General features: G+C 40.4%; 1 protein-coding gene across 1 annotated transcript; it reads left to right on the forward strand.

Moving 5' to 3' along the window:
* The first annotated feature begins 13,922 nt into the window (after positions 1–13,922).
* Positions 13,923–15,002, forward strand: LOC137280717 (C-C chemokine receptor type 2-like). The gene has a single exon (XM_067811938.1). It carries the CDS (start codon positions 13,923–13,925, stop codon positions 15,000–15,002), a length of 1,080 nt encoding a protein of 359 aa, XP_067668039.1.
* Positions 15,003–16,659: the final 1,657 nt, after the last annotated feature.

Consider the following 16,659-nt stretch of genomic DNA (forward strand, 5'->3'; position numbering starts at 1 on the left):
GTGTCATTTGTTGAAACCGAAAGGAAGGTATTTGACGTGGTTCAAACAGGTTATAAGCCATCACTTTTAAGGGGGTGGGGGCTTTATATGGTCTAGCCAAATAGGTTGCATAAAGTCTGGCGCATATGGGTCAACATGGGGAATTGCATCAGACATCGTTCAGGTCTTTTTATGTAATTTCATCTGGGCTGACAACGACGGATATCGTGCATGTAGAGGATGGAAGTTCAAAATTCGATAGCAATCCCTTCCTCAAATGTGACGTTAAATATTAACTCACTCACTCACCCTTCCTCAAATGAAAAGAAAATACCAGTGTCCGGGCCAGCAAACCCTGATCACAATGCGTTGTGGAAATTTAAGTGTATATTAGTATAGTAACAGGTTCATTGATTCATGGATGGACACTAAACTAGGATTATGTCTCTTTTAGCTGAATTATAGCTTTATGCCACGACCCGTTCGCAAAAGTCGTACAATGAAGAAAGGGGAATATTTCACATATAACTATGCTATGCAGATAACGAATAATAGTCATTTGCGTGTGTGCGTGGAAAATAGGTACATGCCAGAGGAAAATTACCTATTGTTAATGATATCTGTTGGACGTACGTTGTCACATCCTTGAAGTGATCTACTTGGGAGTGGTTATTTCCCATAAAGGACAAAGCCAGCTGTCTGCCACGACGCTCAAGAGAAGACCAACGTTTTGTGTTGACGATACTTCACATCACGATGCAGCAGCAAACATGCAACCATCGATCGTTACTGCCTCTCTCATACAGAAAGGTTCAGCTCAACTGCTATGATTTGTAGAGCTATGCCCTAGATTTAGCTACCGAGGATTCCATTGGCTATAACATATTGATCCTCATTCCTTGATTGCCTTTTCCTTCCAACGTCTTCACAACGCCACCATTTCGAATTATCGTTGTAGGAATCGAATGTTTACCTCTTCAACTCGTAAAAAATGTAAGTTCAATTTCTTACAAACCACTGGACTAAGATGCCCTCAAGGTAAGATAATGTTGTGATATATTAATCTTGCAATTATTTAGAACATGAAATGTTTAGAATTATAGTTAAAGTCCAACTTGTCCTCTTCATAAAAGTTTGTATAAGAGTTTGACCTCTTCTCATATTGACTATAGTGCTTCCAAAATTGTTTCTTAATTGAATACTATTGTCCGACAATAGTCGCTTTCATGCTTTTGTTTGTTATGTGGGTTATCCTGGTTCTTGGGGATGGTTAAATCGGGTGGTCATCGTTCCCTGTAGAGTACTCGATGGTAGTAATGCCAACTACAGTATTGTTTGATCCAAACGTGAATACCTAAGGCATTACAACATGACAGTATGGAAGGTTGATTGTTGTATGGACGGCGTCTACACCATGTAATGGCGTGCTGTTGATGTTCTTGATTGCCACATCGAGATGCAATTGTCGTATTACCTGTTTGATTGGCGTTTGAGACGTTGACGAGTGCCAAGAAGGGTAGGGTACTTGATGGATGACAACGTGGTGTTATGATGCAGTATAATAACGTGGTGTCAAAGAAACAGGGCATCAAGTATAATAATAACAATCCACTTACAAGGTGCCTTTCCATGCAGAATGCATGCTCAAGCCACACACAAGAAGGAAAACAGTATAGTGATAGGAATGATTTGGAATAGGCGACTCTGTAGAAGTAAGTCTTGAGATAAGACCGAAAGGAAGAACAGTCTTCGCAGAGTCTAATTTCAATGGGTAGGTTATTCCAGGCAGTGGCAGCATAATACGAAAATGTTCTATGGCCAAATCGTTTGGTCAGGACACGAGCGACAACAAGGAGTCGTTTGTTCTCTGATCTGAGAGATTTAGTGGGCAGGTAGATATCGATGAGGCTGGAGAGATAGTTTGGCTATAGTCCACAGGGGCATTAAAAGACAAGGCAGCATAGTAGTTTATAGGCTATTCTGTGTTCAGTTGGGAGCCAGTGCAGTGATCCCACGACAGGAGATCAGATATACACACATTGAACAGGGACAGTTGTAGCAACGTGATCCTTTGTCAGCCAGCGCTTCTGTCAAAGGTACATAAGCTAGTCTTACGAGAATGAATAGTAATATGTCCATATTTCTAAAATAGGTTTTAATACTTAGAAACCGTTGCGTGAAACGAAGACCCAACGGACGTTGGAATGTCACAAGACATTTTGACCGCTCTTTCTTGACGATATGTGTAAAATAGTTGGTGCCACATCGCAGTGTCATACAGTCTTGGAATAGAAGTAACTCACGAAGCTCCAAATCAGTACGGGCGACAGAAATAATATTCCTTGATACGATCAAAATTTACAATGAAACAGGAATGACTTTCAAAGTTCCGGATGTGTTTTGCTGTTAAGGTACACAAATATCCGCGTTCCTTACTGAATATTCGTATCTGATGATCCCCGTCTTTAAAGACCTGTACCAATTAACCGTTTGACACATTAAATTTCATTTTAACCAGCAGAGTTCGCATCAACCTGCAAAGTTCATAACCAGAAAAGTTCATATTAACCAGAAAGTGAGTGAGTGAGTTAATATTTAACGTCACATCGGCGATATCTCAGCCATATCGTGACGGGAAAAAATACTGAAATGGAATACATGTGTATTATAAAAACCTGTCAACAAAGGACAGTAAAACAACTAGAATATCACAGAGGAGAATGTAAAACTAGTAACTATACCTAAAACAATTTATCTATAGAGGACAATGCAATATAAAAATGGGCTATAGATTGCTAACAACTGAAGGTAGATCACCATACTAGGGACCATGGGTACTTACAGTCCTTTTGCTACCTGCATGGACCCTAGCTGGATTTACATCATCCCCTCAGCCGTCAGCAATTTGGGAAATTTTCATATTAACCAGAAAATTTCATATTAACCAGTTACATTCATATTAACAGTTCATATTAACCAGAAAGCTCATATTAACCAACAAAGTTTATATCAACCAGCAAAGTTCATATTTACTAATAAAGTTCATACTGACCAGTAAAGTTTTACCAGTACAGTTCATATTAACAAGTAAAGTTCATATTAACCCACGCATAACCTACATTAAACCCCGACCCAGAACGTTATGTCAACAGATCGCTATTCTTGTTCCTCCCTGCTACCGGGGAACAACGGTGGCGCAATGTACAGGTATATAACAGAAAAAAATCAATATCTCTCGAAATCGTAGGCAACGCGTTTACCTGGGGCTCAGACAGAAAAGAAGAAATTACTCTCGTCAAAGAGGTATATGCAAGATCAGTACAAAATAAGCTGTTGTTTTACCTGTCTGTATTCAGTTGAAATTGCCTTAAAACATGTTAATCGTTGTTCGTTAACATGCATGGTTAATAATAACTGAATGTACGTATATGATGTACTCCGAAAGGACTCTTATTTTCAGAGGACATGGTTTCAGGTAATGCACGTGGTTTCTTTTGGGTTCTTACGTGTCCCTACCGTGTTGATTTATTATGTACCCTTGAAGATCCAGGTTAACATTAATCTTCAGCACCCTATACCTGTCGTAAGAGGTGGGTAAAAGGATCGGGTGATGAGGCTTGCTGACTTGGTTGACACGTGTCATCGTATTCCAATTGCGTAGATAAATGATCATGCTGTTAATCACTGGATTGCCTGGTTCAGACTCGAGTCTTAACGGCCAGTCGCCATATAGCTGAAATGTTGCGGCGTAAAACATAACTCACTCAGTATCTGTTCAGTGTGACTCCGTCGATCCTTCAAGAAATCCATTCAACACTAGAATGAACACTCTATCTTAAATAACTGGGCTCTGTATCTCATTCTGACCAAACTGAACCAAACCGCATTGCGGTTCTGATCAACAGACATGGGCACCTTTTCTCTTTCATTATATCAATAAACTTTAAATACACGCCAAGGATTCTATTATCCAAATGAACGCACAAGTGAAAAATAACAAGATATCTACAAATTAAGAAATAAGTTTCCTTATTTGACATGTTATTAACAATTATCTAGAAATATACAAATGCATGTAATTTCCTTTCAATTACTGTCAGTGCAATCGTCTTGTCAGAAAATATGTCTCCTCTTGCTACGGCGGCAAACACACTAATGTCTGGGTTTAAATATATATTAAGCTAAACCATTAACAACCTCCAGAAAACTATACAAAGTATACCAGATTCGTAGTATGCAAAGACAGATCCCTGTGTCGAAGTTGAAGGACCTTAGTAAATACTTCGAGATATCAGGTTCAGTACAATGTATGAAAGACTGCTTTTCGAGATAAGTTCGACACGTCAGACAGTGTTTGCCTGCAAGTGAGGTTGCTTGTAACACGCCCTAAGTCCAACAGTCTCTCACTGATTTACGTATAAAATGACAAACGGCACCCTCCCGGTTCTGGACGAATTCTGAGTACGACTTTATGGATTATACAGCTGTGATTTGTTAGCAATTAAACCAAAATATTTCCTTTCATTAAATCCAAAATTATTAAAATCGGTTCTTTATTTACCGAGTACCTTTGCTTGGAACTCGAGAAAAGGCATCTATTTCATTTGTACATAAAAATCTGCCTCAGAAACAGCATCGTGTCTCGGCGGAGAAACACTCGTTATTTCAATTGAAGAAAAAACATAACTGTTTCGCATTCTGGTTTCGTATTTGATCCTCTCATATGAAAATAGTCATTAGTTTTACCTACCACATACGACTTTGTTTGGACAATAGCATCGCTGTACTACTTTCGGATGATTCATCCAATGAAGATTCGAACGCAACAGTGTTTCTTGGTCAGTGTTTACGAAAAATAGCATTGTTCTGTTGCACAATTCCTGCATTATTGCACAGAGTTCAGGCTCGTTGTAAAGAAAGCTGGATGCAGCCCAGCTTCCGCTGCACTATTCCATTTTATTTTAATTTGATGCAATTTATTGCAATTCGAATAAATGCCTGTTAGTATTTTCCTCACCCACAGAAATATGTTGATTTGTGCCCTTTCGACCGATTTCAACCTATACCTTGATATTACGTAACTACTGAAACTCAGGAAAATAGTGACTGATATCACGACCATCGTTCCTAGACGTCGGGTCACGGTGACAGGTCATCGACCGGATCAACAAGAATGATCAGCCGCTTCACGCTATATGACACGCAGAAGGCCTGAACTAAGCCAAGACCAGAAGAATCATCAAAATAACAGCTGGCGTCTTGACAAGTTAAACCCATGACTAATATCACCCGCAACGCACGTGTGCGAGGACACAAATCAGATCTCCCAGAGAGCCCTTGGATATCACTTGGATCGATTTAATCTTGGCATTTTCAGACGATTCGGGCATCGATGATGAAGTGGTGCATTTACTCGGAACAAAGGGAACCTCGAAAGACACATGAGTGGGACTCATCGGCACAAAATGGTGGTCCCACGATGGCGATCGTCTAAGATGACTTTTTCAAATCTGAACCATACAACTCCTTTCAGTGCGAGGCGTAGCCAGCACAAGGAGAAGAACCCGGAATCCATATTGGGAAGAGTCAATGGGTATGTTTTTTACTACCACCTCCACCCTCACCCTGTGCACACACACACACACACACACACACACACGCACGCACGCACGCACACACACACACACGTCCATTTTGGGAAGGAAAACATTTGTCTTTACATATTTGTGTTTAGGTATACGTCATCTCCATGGAGCTGAAAAAATGCCGACTCTTACACTCGCTGTCAATGTTATCTCACGTTACGTATCTCCCGGTATCCGATGGTCCTAGGGTAGTAGTTTCCTTGTGTAATCACCTTCAAGTTTACAGATGGTCTGTGATCAGAATTTCATTACAAATAACCTGTCTTATTTCGGGCATTCTACCCACACCGAGACGAAAGTCCGTGATAGAACCAGAATGACTGGTGAGCCAGCACACACTGCCACAAGGAGGAGTAACGTAACATATTTGGTTTCTTGACGCATCTTGTTCATTTGCATGCTATTACCAATGTCATTGTGTAGCTTGTAATACCATCATCTCCTTTCCAAAAGGCCCGTCTTCGAAATCAACACGTTTACAATTTTGTTAAATGCTTTCTGATTTTTGGAGGGAAACTGGTAAAAGGGATCAGGGATTATGGTTGTTTGTCGTTCTTACAGAATGCTAGTAAAGGTAAATTACCTTTCGTTATGCCCCCAAAACGTCTTTATATTATTTTAATGGACCATCCGTTTGTCCATGCTAATTTCTTGCAAAACTTTAAAACCGTTCAATGTGTCTTCACCAAATTTGGCGCATAGCTGGATCTGGTGAAGTAATGGTGCCCTTTTGGTACTTTTAGGTAAAATATGTTTTGTGTTTCCATGGCACCACGTGTGCCCTTGGCGGAAATTGGTGGTAGTGTTCTTTTCCGGGCAGAAATTAAAAAAAAACAATTCAATACTCTTGATACGCTATATAGACAGTAAACAAATATATGAATCATGAAATTCATAACTCATATACATTTTCATAAAGAGTAATTTTGCTATTGCATACTGATGAGTGTGTCTTCTTGCTAATCGTTGCTTTAATTACGAACATGAAGAGCACAGTTTGCTTGACAAATACAAGCATGTGTGACCCTTTGTTCTTGTGGCAGGTCTAGCTGAAACAGTACATGTATACAGGAACAGAACTAAGTCCACAGTCTACATGACAACGACTGAAAACAAACACATGTAAGGTCAACTCCGGAAACATCAGGCCACGCCATCAAATACGTCTCTTGGAAGCTCATTACTGTAGTGTCACTTACACACTGAAATATATCTTCAAAAGTCATGAGTGTCTATTTTGTCCAGCTCTATCTGGATACTCTATTGCTTTCAGTGTACGTGCCTTATCAGTTTGGATTCATTAAACACAGTCTTGTCTGGTACACTGAATGGTCTCTCCCACAAACACACCAAGGTGATGTAGAAGAAAGGATTTCAGCTGAGACGGTTCGGATGCTGAGACATTGTTTGTCTGTTTATACTCTATGGGTCTTGTGCCTCAGTCCCACTGGACGCAGACTTTACAGAATGTACTTTTGTGATAACTGTGTAGGTTTATGCACAAGGGATGACCTTTCGTCGTGTCTGGTAAATGTATTAAGGGAGGTAAAAGAGATCTGTCCCGCATGTAACATCTGTTAAATGACATCTTGTTACCCTGTCTGGCATTACGGGGATGACTCATGGACTGATCATTACGGGGTCGTTATCGTGTGTGATTAGGATATCCATGATAATTGTAGAATAAGTTCTCTGTGGGTTTACACCATTGAATTGGCATTGGTTTGGAATTTTATATGCAGCCACTCACACAATGCTTCAATTAATTGCAAAATTCTTGAAAGCGACATTTAACCCTGTTGCCTCACCTTGTTCACAGGCTAAATATGGCATCTGCCAGCTCTAGCCAGACACCCATTACACAGCGTCTACTCCCTTCAACTCTAAGAATGTGGTCACGACAGTGAACCACACTACGGCAGGATGTCTTGATGTATTTTACATATTGTCGATTTCTACACTGAAACGCCGAACTTATGTTCTCATAGAACTGTGCGGATAAGAATTGAATGTAAAACCAACAATATAATTTTGTACTAAATAATTAGAATGGCAGCACACGAAAGCCGTCAGAACAAAACGGGAATAGTGCAGTGACGAGGGCAGTACGAAATGTAACGTTAGTGGTGGGCTCTGCTGGATTGATACATTTATCACCGAGAACAGGCACATGTAAGTGTCATTTCGAAAACGCTTTAGATTTTTCTATTCACATGCTGACAATATATAACATAAGAAACACAGTGTATTTTGACATTCATGGATATACCCTGGAAACAGCTTTTTACTCTTTGTTAATCAGCATTTGAACTCACGCACAATTTTATTCAAAACGTAATATATTTGAACACTAGATATGATTATCAAATTGAATTATAAGGTACTGCATTCATTATAAATTATCATGTGTTCACGTGTTTGATATGGAGATTTATTATGTGTCCGAGATAAATATCCAACGAGAACGAAGTGGTCAGTGACGGCCACAATTTGAGCGGCACCGAAGTGACACCACGCCAATACTGTTGCCCCAGTGGATAGAGTGATTTGTGTACTCTCTGGATAGTTGGTAACTATTACTAAGTGATGGCATGGGTTCCTGGAGCGTATTGACCCCAACAGGAATGTTACAACATCAAACTGCGTCGTCTAGTGTTTGTTTACAAACAATGCAAACAAGGGAGACAACATGTTACTACGAAGGCGCGAGGTCCAGCATAACATAAAAACATATACCTACGGCACGTGACCGCTTTTGACCAATGGGTAGCCGGCATTGCTCTGCAAGTTGAGATAGTAATCAGTACACACGCTCGAAATTATGGATACTGTGTGTTACACGTGTAACTGATTTCAACATGGACATGACTACAAGCAGCTGCCAACGGCAATCTGGTAGCCAGAATCGGTTTCAAAATGACGAATGTTTTGTTTATTAACCAATCGAAATTTCGTATATATACGTTTAAACCACAGCGGCAATGGTACCGACAGTCAAGGTAATAATCACCCACCACCACTGGTCAGGGGTCCAACACTGGGCCTACCCGGATAGCCTTGTTGAAATAATCAATACCCGCTCTTCATGGACTGAAGGCGTGATGGTAGAGGTAAGTGGAACTCCATTCATACAGCATAGAATGCTTCCAGAAAAGATAGTTAATAGGTTGGATTATTACGAAAAGGTTTCAAGAATACTATTAGCATCCAGTCTAACTACAAGAAGTAGCACCTCAGTCCCTGTTACTGAACAGTCGCAGTAAAGATGTAGTACAATTAAAAGACTTGGTTACAATGCCTACACTGAATATAACTAAACGAATTGGATCAGTGTGTGCATCAAAAGAATTATCCTTCTTTCCACACCGTTCAGCTGGCTTTTGTTCAGGACCACCATCGACCAACAATACATGCACACCTTATAATCTGCGTGTCATTGATCATTTGCAGAATAACATACTGTGTCTTCAAACTGCTCAGTTTACGTCATTTAATACAAATAGTTCAATATTATGGGACATTGTTTTTGTTGCGATTTTATGTGACCTTTCTAATGAAGCCCTTGTTGTCTTTGAAACAGTCGCAAGAGCAGTAATTAGGACAGCCAACGGAGACACTCAACGTTACATGAAGAGTTCCAAATGCATGAAGCCTATTCGTTATTGATAAAAACATCTTAATAGCTACCCCCAAAACATGGTTTATATTTAACAACGTTTGTGCCGCAGAACCCGTGCAAATCTGTTTATGTAGACTCCACAGACTGCTACTTTAGAAGCATTTGAATGAACTTTTATTATTCCACTATTGTCGCAAGTTTGTAGTTCCAAGTTCTAAATTCTACATGAAAAATGAAAACAGAACGGGGCACATAACGTCTCCTTCTTTTATTCAATCCCCAACACTGATGAATTCAGAAAAGGTTGAGTTACCATCGAGTGACATCAGGATGACCGGAGAGGGCTCTTCAAAACGTTCTTGAGTATCATCTTAAAACTCAGAACAAGCAGAAGAACCCCTTGAAACGCAGGTACAAAATGGGCAACAAACAGGCTGTTTACCCACCGAGTGCCCACAAGACAAATGTCTGACTCCTGGTTGTCCCGTCAACTGCACATGAAGCGGATATAAACCCAGGACTCCGAGCCTTGAAGGAGACGCAGACGGAGACACAGACACGGTACACGGTCTCACTCACACTGTCTCAACACCTCTGCCAGCTTGGACGCAGGGTGGAATTCCCCTTGCCCTGAGTAGAGCAGGGCTGGTCCTGATGTCACGTTGTGGTGTTGCTAGAAATCCATAGCGTGCTGTTATTCCACCTCAAAATCATCACAGAACCATCAAAGCGATTCCTCTCCAATACACGGGCCTGTGCATAACGTTCTCCCACACACGCTCTCGTCCATTACTATGTTAAATCGGTGAAAACAATGTTTCTCCGCCAAAACAAGGGTCTGTGGACATGATTTCGGCACCACATTCGGAAAGCTTGTCGATGTCAGGATAGGTCGTATGACGGGACGTGGTGGTCTGATGATGGGTCAACCTTATCAATCTTGGCGTTGGACGTCCAGAACGTGACCGATCGATGAAGTCATTTGTGTTCTGGCAGTGTCTCACCCGTGCAGAAATGGTGTTCCAGTGGCGGTGGAAAAGTGAAGCCACTTGTCGTTGAGACATTCCCCACGGACCATCCTGACGGCCTCATGACGTTGTGCAGACGTTAGCCTTGGCATGCTATGCGTTTCAGTAGCTGTTCAATTTTTCGAACGATCGCAAGGGCAGGGGTTGAGCTTTCCAAACTGACAGCAGAATTATGAATTATGAAATGAATTATATGGCATTCATTTGCTCTGTTTCTTTTTCCCGGAATGCATGTGCGACAACATATTGCACGTCTCAAGGACGAAACCACTGACGTCACGGAACGTGGCACGTGCATGTCACTAATCTGGATACATGTCACTAATCTCTGAGTTTATATCCTTACGTGTCTACACAGGTTTGATGACTTTGGATGATGACTTTTGTGTGCACAGTTTCTTTATGTGCCTAGTGTATATACACTGTCAATGGCTTTAGATAAATCGACAAATGAACAAAATGATTTCTCTTTCGTATTTATGAAGTTGTGTGTAATAGCTTGTAAGACGAAAGTCTCATCCACAGGAGAGAGCCGGTTCATGAATCCAAACTGTACATCACACTTTGCTTGGCATGTATCATCATCATGTGAAATACCCGCCAGCCCGACCGACCGTGCCGGTCTGTTTTCAACACGGACTGACAGATTCTCATATTCACCTGCCCGACACAAAGGAATAGGTTCCACATGGCTACTGAGTGCTATCCAATAGACGGTGCTCAGTGTTTGCCAGTAACGTCGGCCGTGGATAGCAAGCGTCGACATGATTGATAGAAATGTAATATCACAAGATAAACTGGTGTCCTCGTCCTCGACGCTTCTGTGCCGATGATGGATATCCTAAGTCTCTGTCACCAAAGTGGTGAGCTCCACTTGTAAACAAATGAGCCCCAGACAGGACAACGCAGCATAGCAAATATATTCTTTCCGACTACTTAGATAAGCTGTTGCCTGATGGTGAGAGTCTGGTTTCTTTATCTGTGCTTCAATGACATTTAACAAGTCACATGTGACACACTGGCTAGGCGGCGTGAAACAGCACACACAAGACATGGAAAAACAATTTCTCAGTGTCTGAGTGTTCAATACCAGCAGACGTAGATAAGCAAGTGCTTGCTGTCTGGTTCTTCAATGTGCGATCTTAGGTGACAGTTTGGGATGGAAGATATGTTGATTGTAAAGATAGCAAAGCTAACTTAATTAGCACTTCACACATGTAGAGCGAAGTGTAGGTTCATGTTCGTATCCATTAACAAAGATCATGTTCACGCTGAGTGAGTGAGTGAGTGGTTTTGGTTTAACGCGGCTTTTAGCAGCAATATTCCAACAATATCACCACAGGGGATACCGGAAATGTGCTTCACACATTTTACCCATGTAGGGAATCGAATCCCTGATCTTCGGCGTGACGAACGAACGCATTAACCTCTAGGCTACCCCGCCGCCCAGTATACATTCATTATTTTATTGTTATATTAATGTGGGAAAATATAGTCATAATTGGTAAATAGTATACATTTTACCTTACTAAAAATCTGTGAACACAATGAATCATTCCCGCTATAAAATTGAATAGAATGGATCAGCGTTCGAAATAATCGCCGGCCCGAAGGCCCAGCGCCGGTTGTTAATGTATCGGGCCGGCAGTTTCATATGTTAGCAGGCCCTTGTGTCATTTTTTTTTTCAGTCAATTTCTTCTTTTTAGTAGGAATTTGATGTCATTCCATATAATGACAGAATTAATACTGCGCAATACTGTGTACAGTGTAATCGTTTTTGTCCTTAATGGTTTGGCTTTAACAAAATAGACCTGCATATTTCATTCAGGACCTGTAGATTTTACAGCCTGCAGGCGGCAGCAGGCCCCGATGGCCAACTAGCAAACTGAAGTATTGCAAACACTGAAATGGCCCGATAGTTAACAGTGCAACTCTCACTGATCATGCATTTGAAATTCTCTTCCAAGCTGATACAACGTCAAAGTCTTTCGTGTATAACTCGCTTTATGGTTCCGGTTTGAATTCTGGTCCGTTGATGAGGAGGTCGTGGGAGGTATTTGTGTATTTGTAGCACGAATACTGTTTTTACTGATAAATTGCCTCGCTTGAGCATAGTTAATGCTTCAAGACTTCGCTGAGCCAGACCTTCTTACAGGTTTAGTACAACACAGGAATAGGACAGATAACAGGACTTATGGCAAAGTCATATTGAAGAGTTCATCGTAAGTGATTAGACCTACAGGGAACTCGTTCAGGTACACTGAGTTAAGTATGGCACAACTTAGGAAGATTGGTATTTTGATACTGGGATTTTACCAGTCTAATTAGCCAAAGGGCATTCATTAGTAAGCTTATTCTGTAGAATGTTCCGGACACAATCTGTGGACAATATGCTAAACCGTTCAGACGGCAAGCTTAGATTTATTACTCTGCAAGTCAATTACTCTCACGGTCAGTAAGTGGCGTATTGTCTGCTACATACGAAAGTTTCTTATGTTGTTGGGGTATCTCCGGCTGTATGTGGTGCATATATGTTCCACGGTTTCACCCATTGATCACCATGCTGTGCTCTGTGTTCTTTTCAGGGACTGTTCATAATTTATGGCTGGGAAATAGAGTCGCATGTACATTGTGAATGATTAATGAACAAGAAAGTAAGTGACCCCCACACCCACCCCTGCACAAAATCGATGAACCCCATCCAGCGCATGTGACCATCACGTCAACAAAATTAATGACCCTCAGCACCTCCCCAGAATGAAATGGATGCACCCCACCCCCTCCCCTATTTAAATCATCATCCCCTAAAATCATCACCACCCTTAGCCATTATGTCGGCTTCTTTGGGATTTAATTTACATTTCATCATTAATCATTCTCACAATGCTTTGCTTGTATTTGATGTTGTGACAACGACTTCCCATGCCCAAAATGTAACCACCTAGGTGGCCAAGTCATGGTAGATCATGCAAGTAGGACAGATCAAGCTGGAAGGGTGTTGGGTTAAGAATACCTGGACGTGGTGTCTTCACTGAGTTTCAGCAAGACTGGGTATTTTTTATGTTGGCGTTTTAGTAATGGTCAAATAATAAGCCACTCACGTGGTTGTAGGATGCCAGGCGTCCTGACCCTTTAGGCAGTTTAGTCCAGAATAATGTGGATCAAACGTCGGTATATTTTCATAGCAGTTTCTACATACGCAACATATAACCCTGCCTGACTCAGTTTATTTCTATTTTTCAGATAAGGATGGCTGTACGCCAGACAAAACACAGTATTTACCAAGATACTTAAATTATACAGGATTGGGTTTCATTTAAAAGGAAAACATCTGAGGCCTGCTGATTTTCCAAGCCTGTGAATAGAATAAACCAGCGGTTTGCAAACATGAAAAGAAGAACATTACAGATCTGATATTAGAAGTTGATCAGAACAGTCAAGACATGCACATGCACATTTGTACATAATTTTACAATGGATCTGGATACAGGTAGTGAACACATTTCCGAAATGGGTTTAAGTTTTGGTATTCAACACAGTTGTAAAATGGATGTAACCAGTGGTGTTGAACACAGATCTGTAATGAATATTTGCACTTTTGGAGCAAGATCCTATTGGAAATGTTAACGGATTAACATGCATGTTTGAGAATGGATACGAGTAGCAGTATTGTTGGTGCCAGCAACGAATCCAAATCTTATGGCACGGCTGTGGAAGATGACCCCGTCTACCAAACCGTACTTCACCTACAGACATGGACACTTCCTGTTGTATTTTCTATCGGACTTATTGGGAATATTCTGGCTGCGAGAACATTCCTGAGTCCAAGCCTCAGGCAGACATCATGCTGTTTGTATTTAGCAACAAAATCTATCAACGATTTGGTGTTCCTGATCTCTTTGTTCGTGGTCTGGTTATATCGCCTGGATGTTCGAGTGTTTAAGACAGTTGGGGTGTGTCAAGCAACAGTCTTCATGTCGTATATCACTGGTTTCCTATCTGTGTGGTATGTTGTGTTTATCACTTGGGAAAATTTCATCAGGGTATCATTTCCTAGTCGCGTCACTAGTTTGTGTAGTGTCAAACGTGCAAAATACACCATTGTTCTAATGATCACCATTGCCGTTGGTATGTACAGCTTCAGTCTATGGACGACAGGGCTGATAAGTTCCCATAACAACAATTCAAGTTGCCTTGTACTTGAGAAATACCAAACTCTGCTGGTTGCCATGACATGTGTCGACTCCATATTAACGCTAGTCATACCGCTTGTTATAATGGTCTTCCTGAACATTGCTATATCAGTTAGTGCCATCAATGCCCACGAGCGCCGTAAGAGGTTGTTTCAAAGCGTTCAGATGACGTCTACGTCCAGAAGAAAAGAAACTCCAGCCATGGAGGTAAAGGTATCCAAGCTCCTGTTTGCAGTTTCGCTCATCTTCATTCTGTTTCATACCCCCAGTCATGTTATCAGAATCAAAATGATGTTGCTAGGTTTATACGGCGCCTCTCCTAGTGTCAATGATGGCGTATTACATCGAATCTTTGAACTGGTTTACTACATGAACTTTTCTGTCCACTGTGCGGTATATCTCATTTTTGGTGACAATTTTAGAATTGTTTTCAAAAGGATGTTTTGTTCGTGGTGTTATGAAACGGAAGCTGTGCAAGATAACACGTTTAACCCATATTCTCAACGTGGTTCTGAAGGAGAAGCCATCTTGGAATAAGTACTTTGTTTGAATGTTATTTTCAGTACTCAGATGAGTTACAGGTACATGACTGCGTGTAGTGTACAATCTTGTCTGAACGAGACTGCCACGTAAGGAGATTCAATGGAATGATAAAAACAATAATTTGTTTGCATGTTGTTTTACGCAATGACATGAGTTACAGCTGTAAGTGTGTCGTTGGAGTCTAATCTGGACGACATTGTCCAGCGAAGGAAATCAGAAACAGTGACCTAAACAGTTTAAAGATTGACCGACGGGCTTCAGAACCCGATCGGCTCTCAAAACAAGCACAGGTTACTTTCAAATGTCCCCATCAGTACGCAAAAAAATTGAAAGGTGTCTTACTTGCCATATGCATCTGTTTGTGTTTCCTTTCCATTATAATTTTCTTCGTTTTCCTTCCACCTTCCACCTTTTTTCTTACACTTTTTTGGATTTTGTAGTAGTATGGTATGTTAGTATGACAAGTATATCTAGGTGACAATTGATACTTGTCCATATATCATTACGTTTATTGAGTGCAATATATGCCATGTGTAATGTCTGTGTCATAATAATGTATGTCTGACATCGATGTAAGCGTTTACACGTTAATGTATGTCTGATTACACGTTACATGTATGTCTGATTACACGTTACATTTTGCAACTATTGTAATTACTATTGTGTTTTTATCCTAAACCACGGTTAAGTTGCACTGTTAAATAAAGGACTTCGAGGTGAGAATGAAGATTTTTATGGATATCAACTTCTTTATGAGAGAACACAACATTTCGGAGTTAATGCTTACCTGATGAAGGAGTAAGCATTAACTCCGAAATGTTGTGTTCTCTCATAAAGAAGTTGATATCCATAAAAATCTTCATTCTTATGTATTTTCACTTCTAAATGACATTCAAAGACCTGACTTCGAGGTGATATCACAGATGACATTACGTTGATTGTACCTGAGAAGTGAATAAAGATTCCCTATATATGTCTCCTAAATGGCCCCTTGTATGAGATATATATCGGTAAACTTTACCTCTACAATACAGCTTTGTTTCCGTGTCCAGTGATTTTCCATTTATCATTTTTGTTCAGATTAGCCATCTGTGTTGTCTGGCCAAACACTGCATAATTTGGTGAAAAGATATTATTTTGGATGTCTGTTCTTTTAAACATTCTTTGTTTGTTGAGTGCATTTCGACCCAAAATAAATGTTATATTTTATTTCGTTGTTTGGTAACTTCCTTTATTCACATGAATGTCATATTTTACTTCCGAGGTTGGAGAAGATACTGACACGAATTTGCCAGCCATCTGTACACGCAGTTTGTGTAAATTTTGCTGTGAATGTGGCCATGAGTTTGGTGCTTAGGTATCTCAATAATACATAAACCGTTCCATGTATATTTCCTTTACAGCCATAAAAAATCTGGGCATGGTAAATATGATGTACAATAATGTACATATTTATTTGTTAAGAGTCATGGGGCACATTTTATGGTTGACAAATTGCAAATAATGACATTCGTATTTTTATCATTTGTTTTCTTTTGTCTGAAATAGAGTGACTGAGATACAAACGTTCAGCTATAAATATCACCTGAATGTAACGATGGTTATAAATAGTAGTATGGATATGATACTTCTCACATCAACAGCTTCGATC

This window comes from Haliotis asinina, chromosome 4, assembly GCF_037392515.1.
Source record: "Haliotis asinina isolate JCU_RB_2024 chromosome 4, JCU_Hal_asi_v2, whole genome shotgun sequence".
Taxonomy (NCBI): Eukaryota; Metazoa; Mollusca; class Gastropoda; order Lepetellida; family Haliotidae; genus Haliotis; species Haliotis asinina.

Excerpts from the sequence above, each read along its gene's own strand:
- LOC137280717 (XM_067811938.1), top strand. The coding sequence starts at position 13,923 with ATGGATACGAGTAGCAGTATTGTTGGTGCCAGCAACGAATCCAAATCT.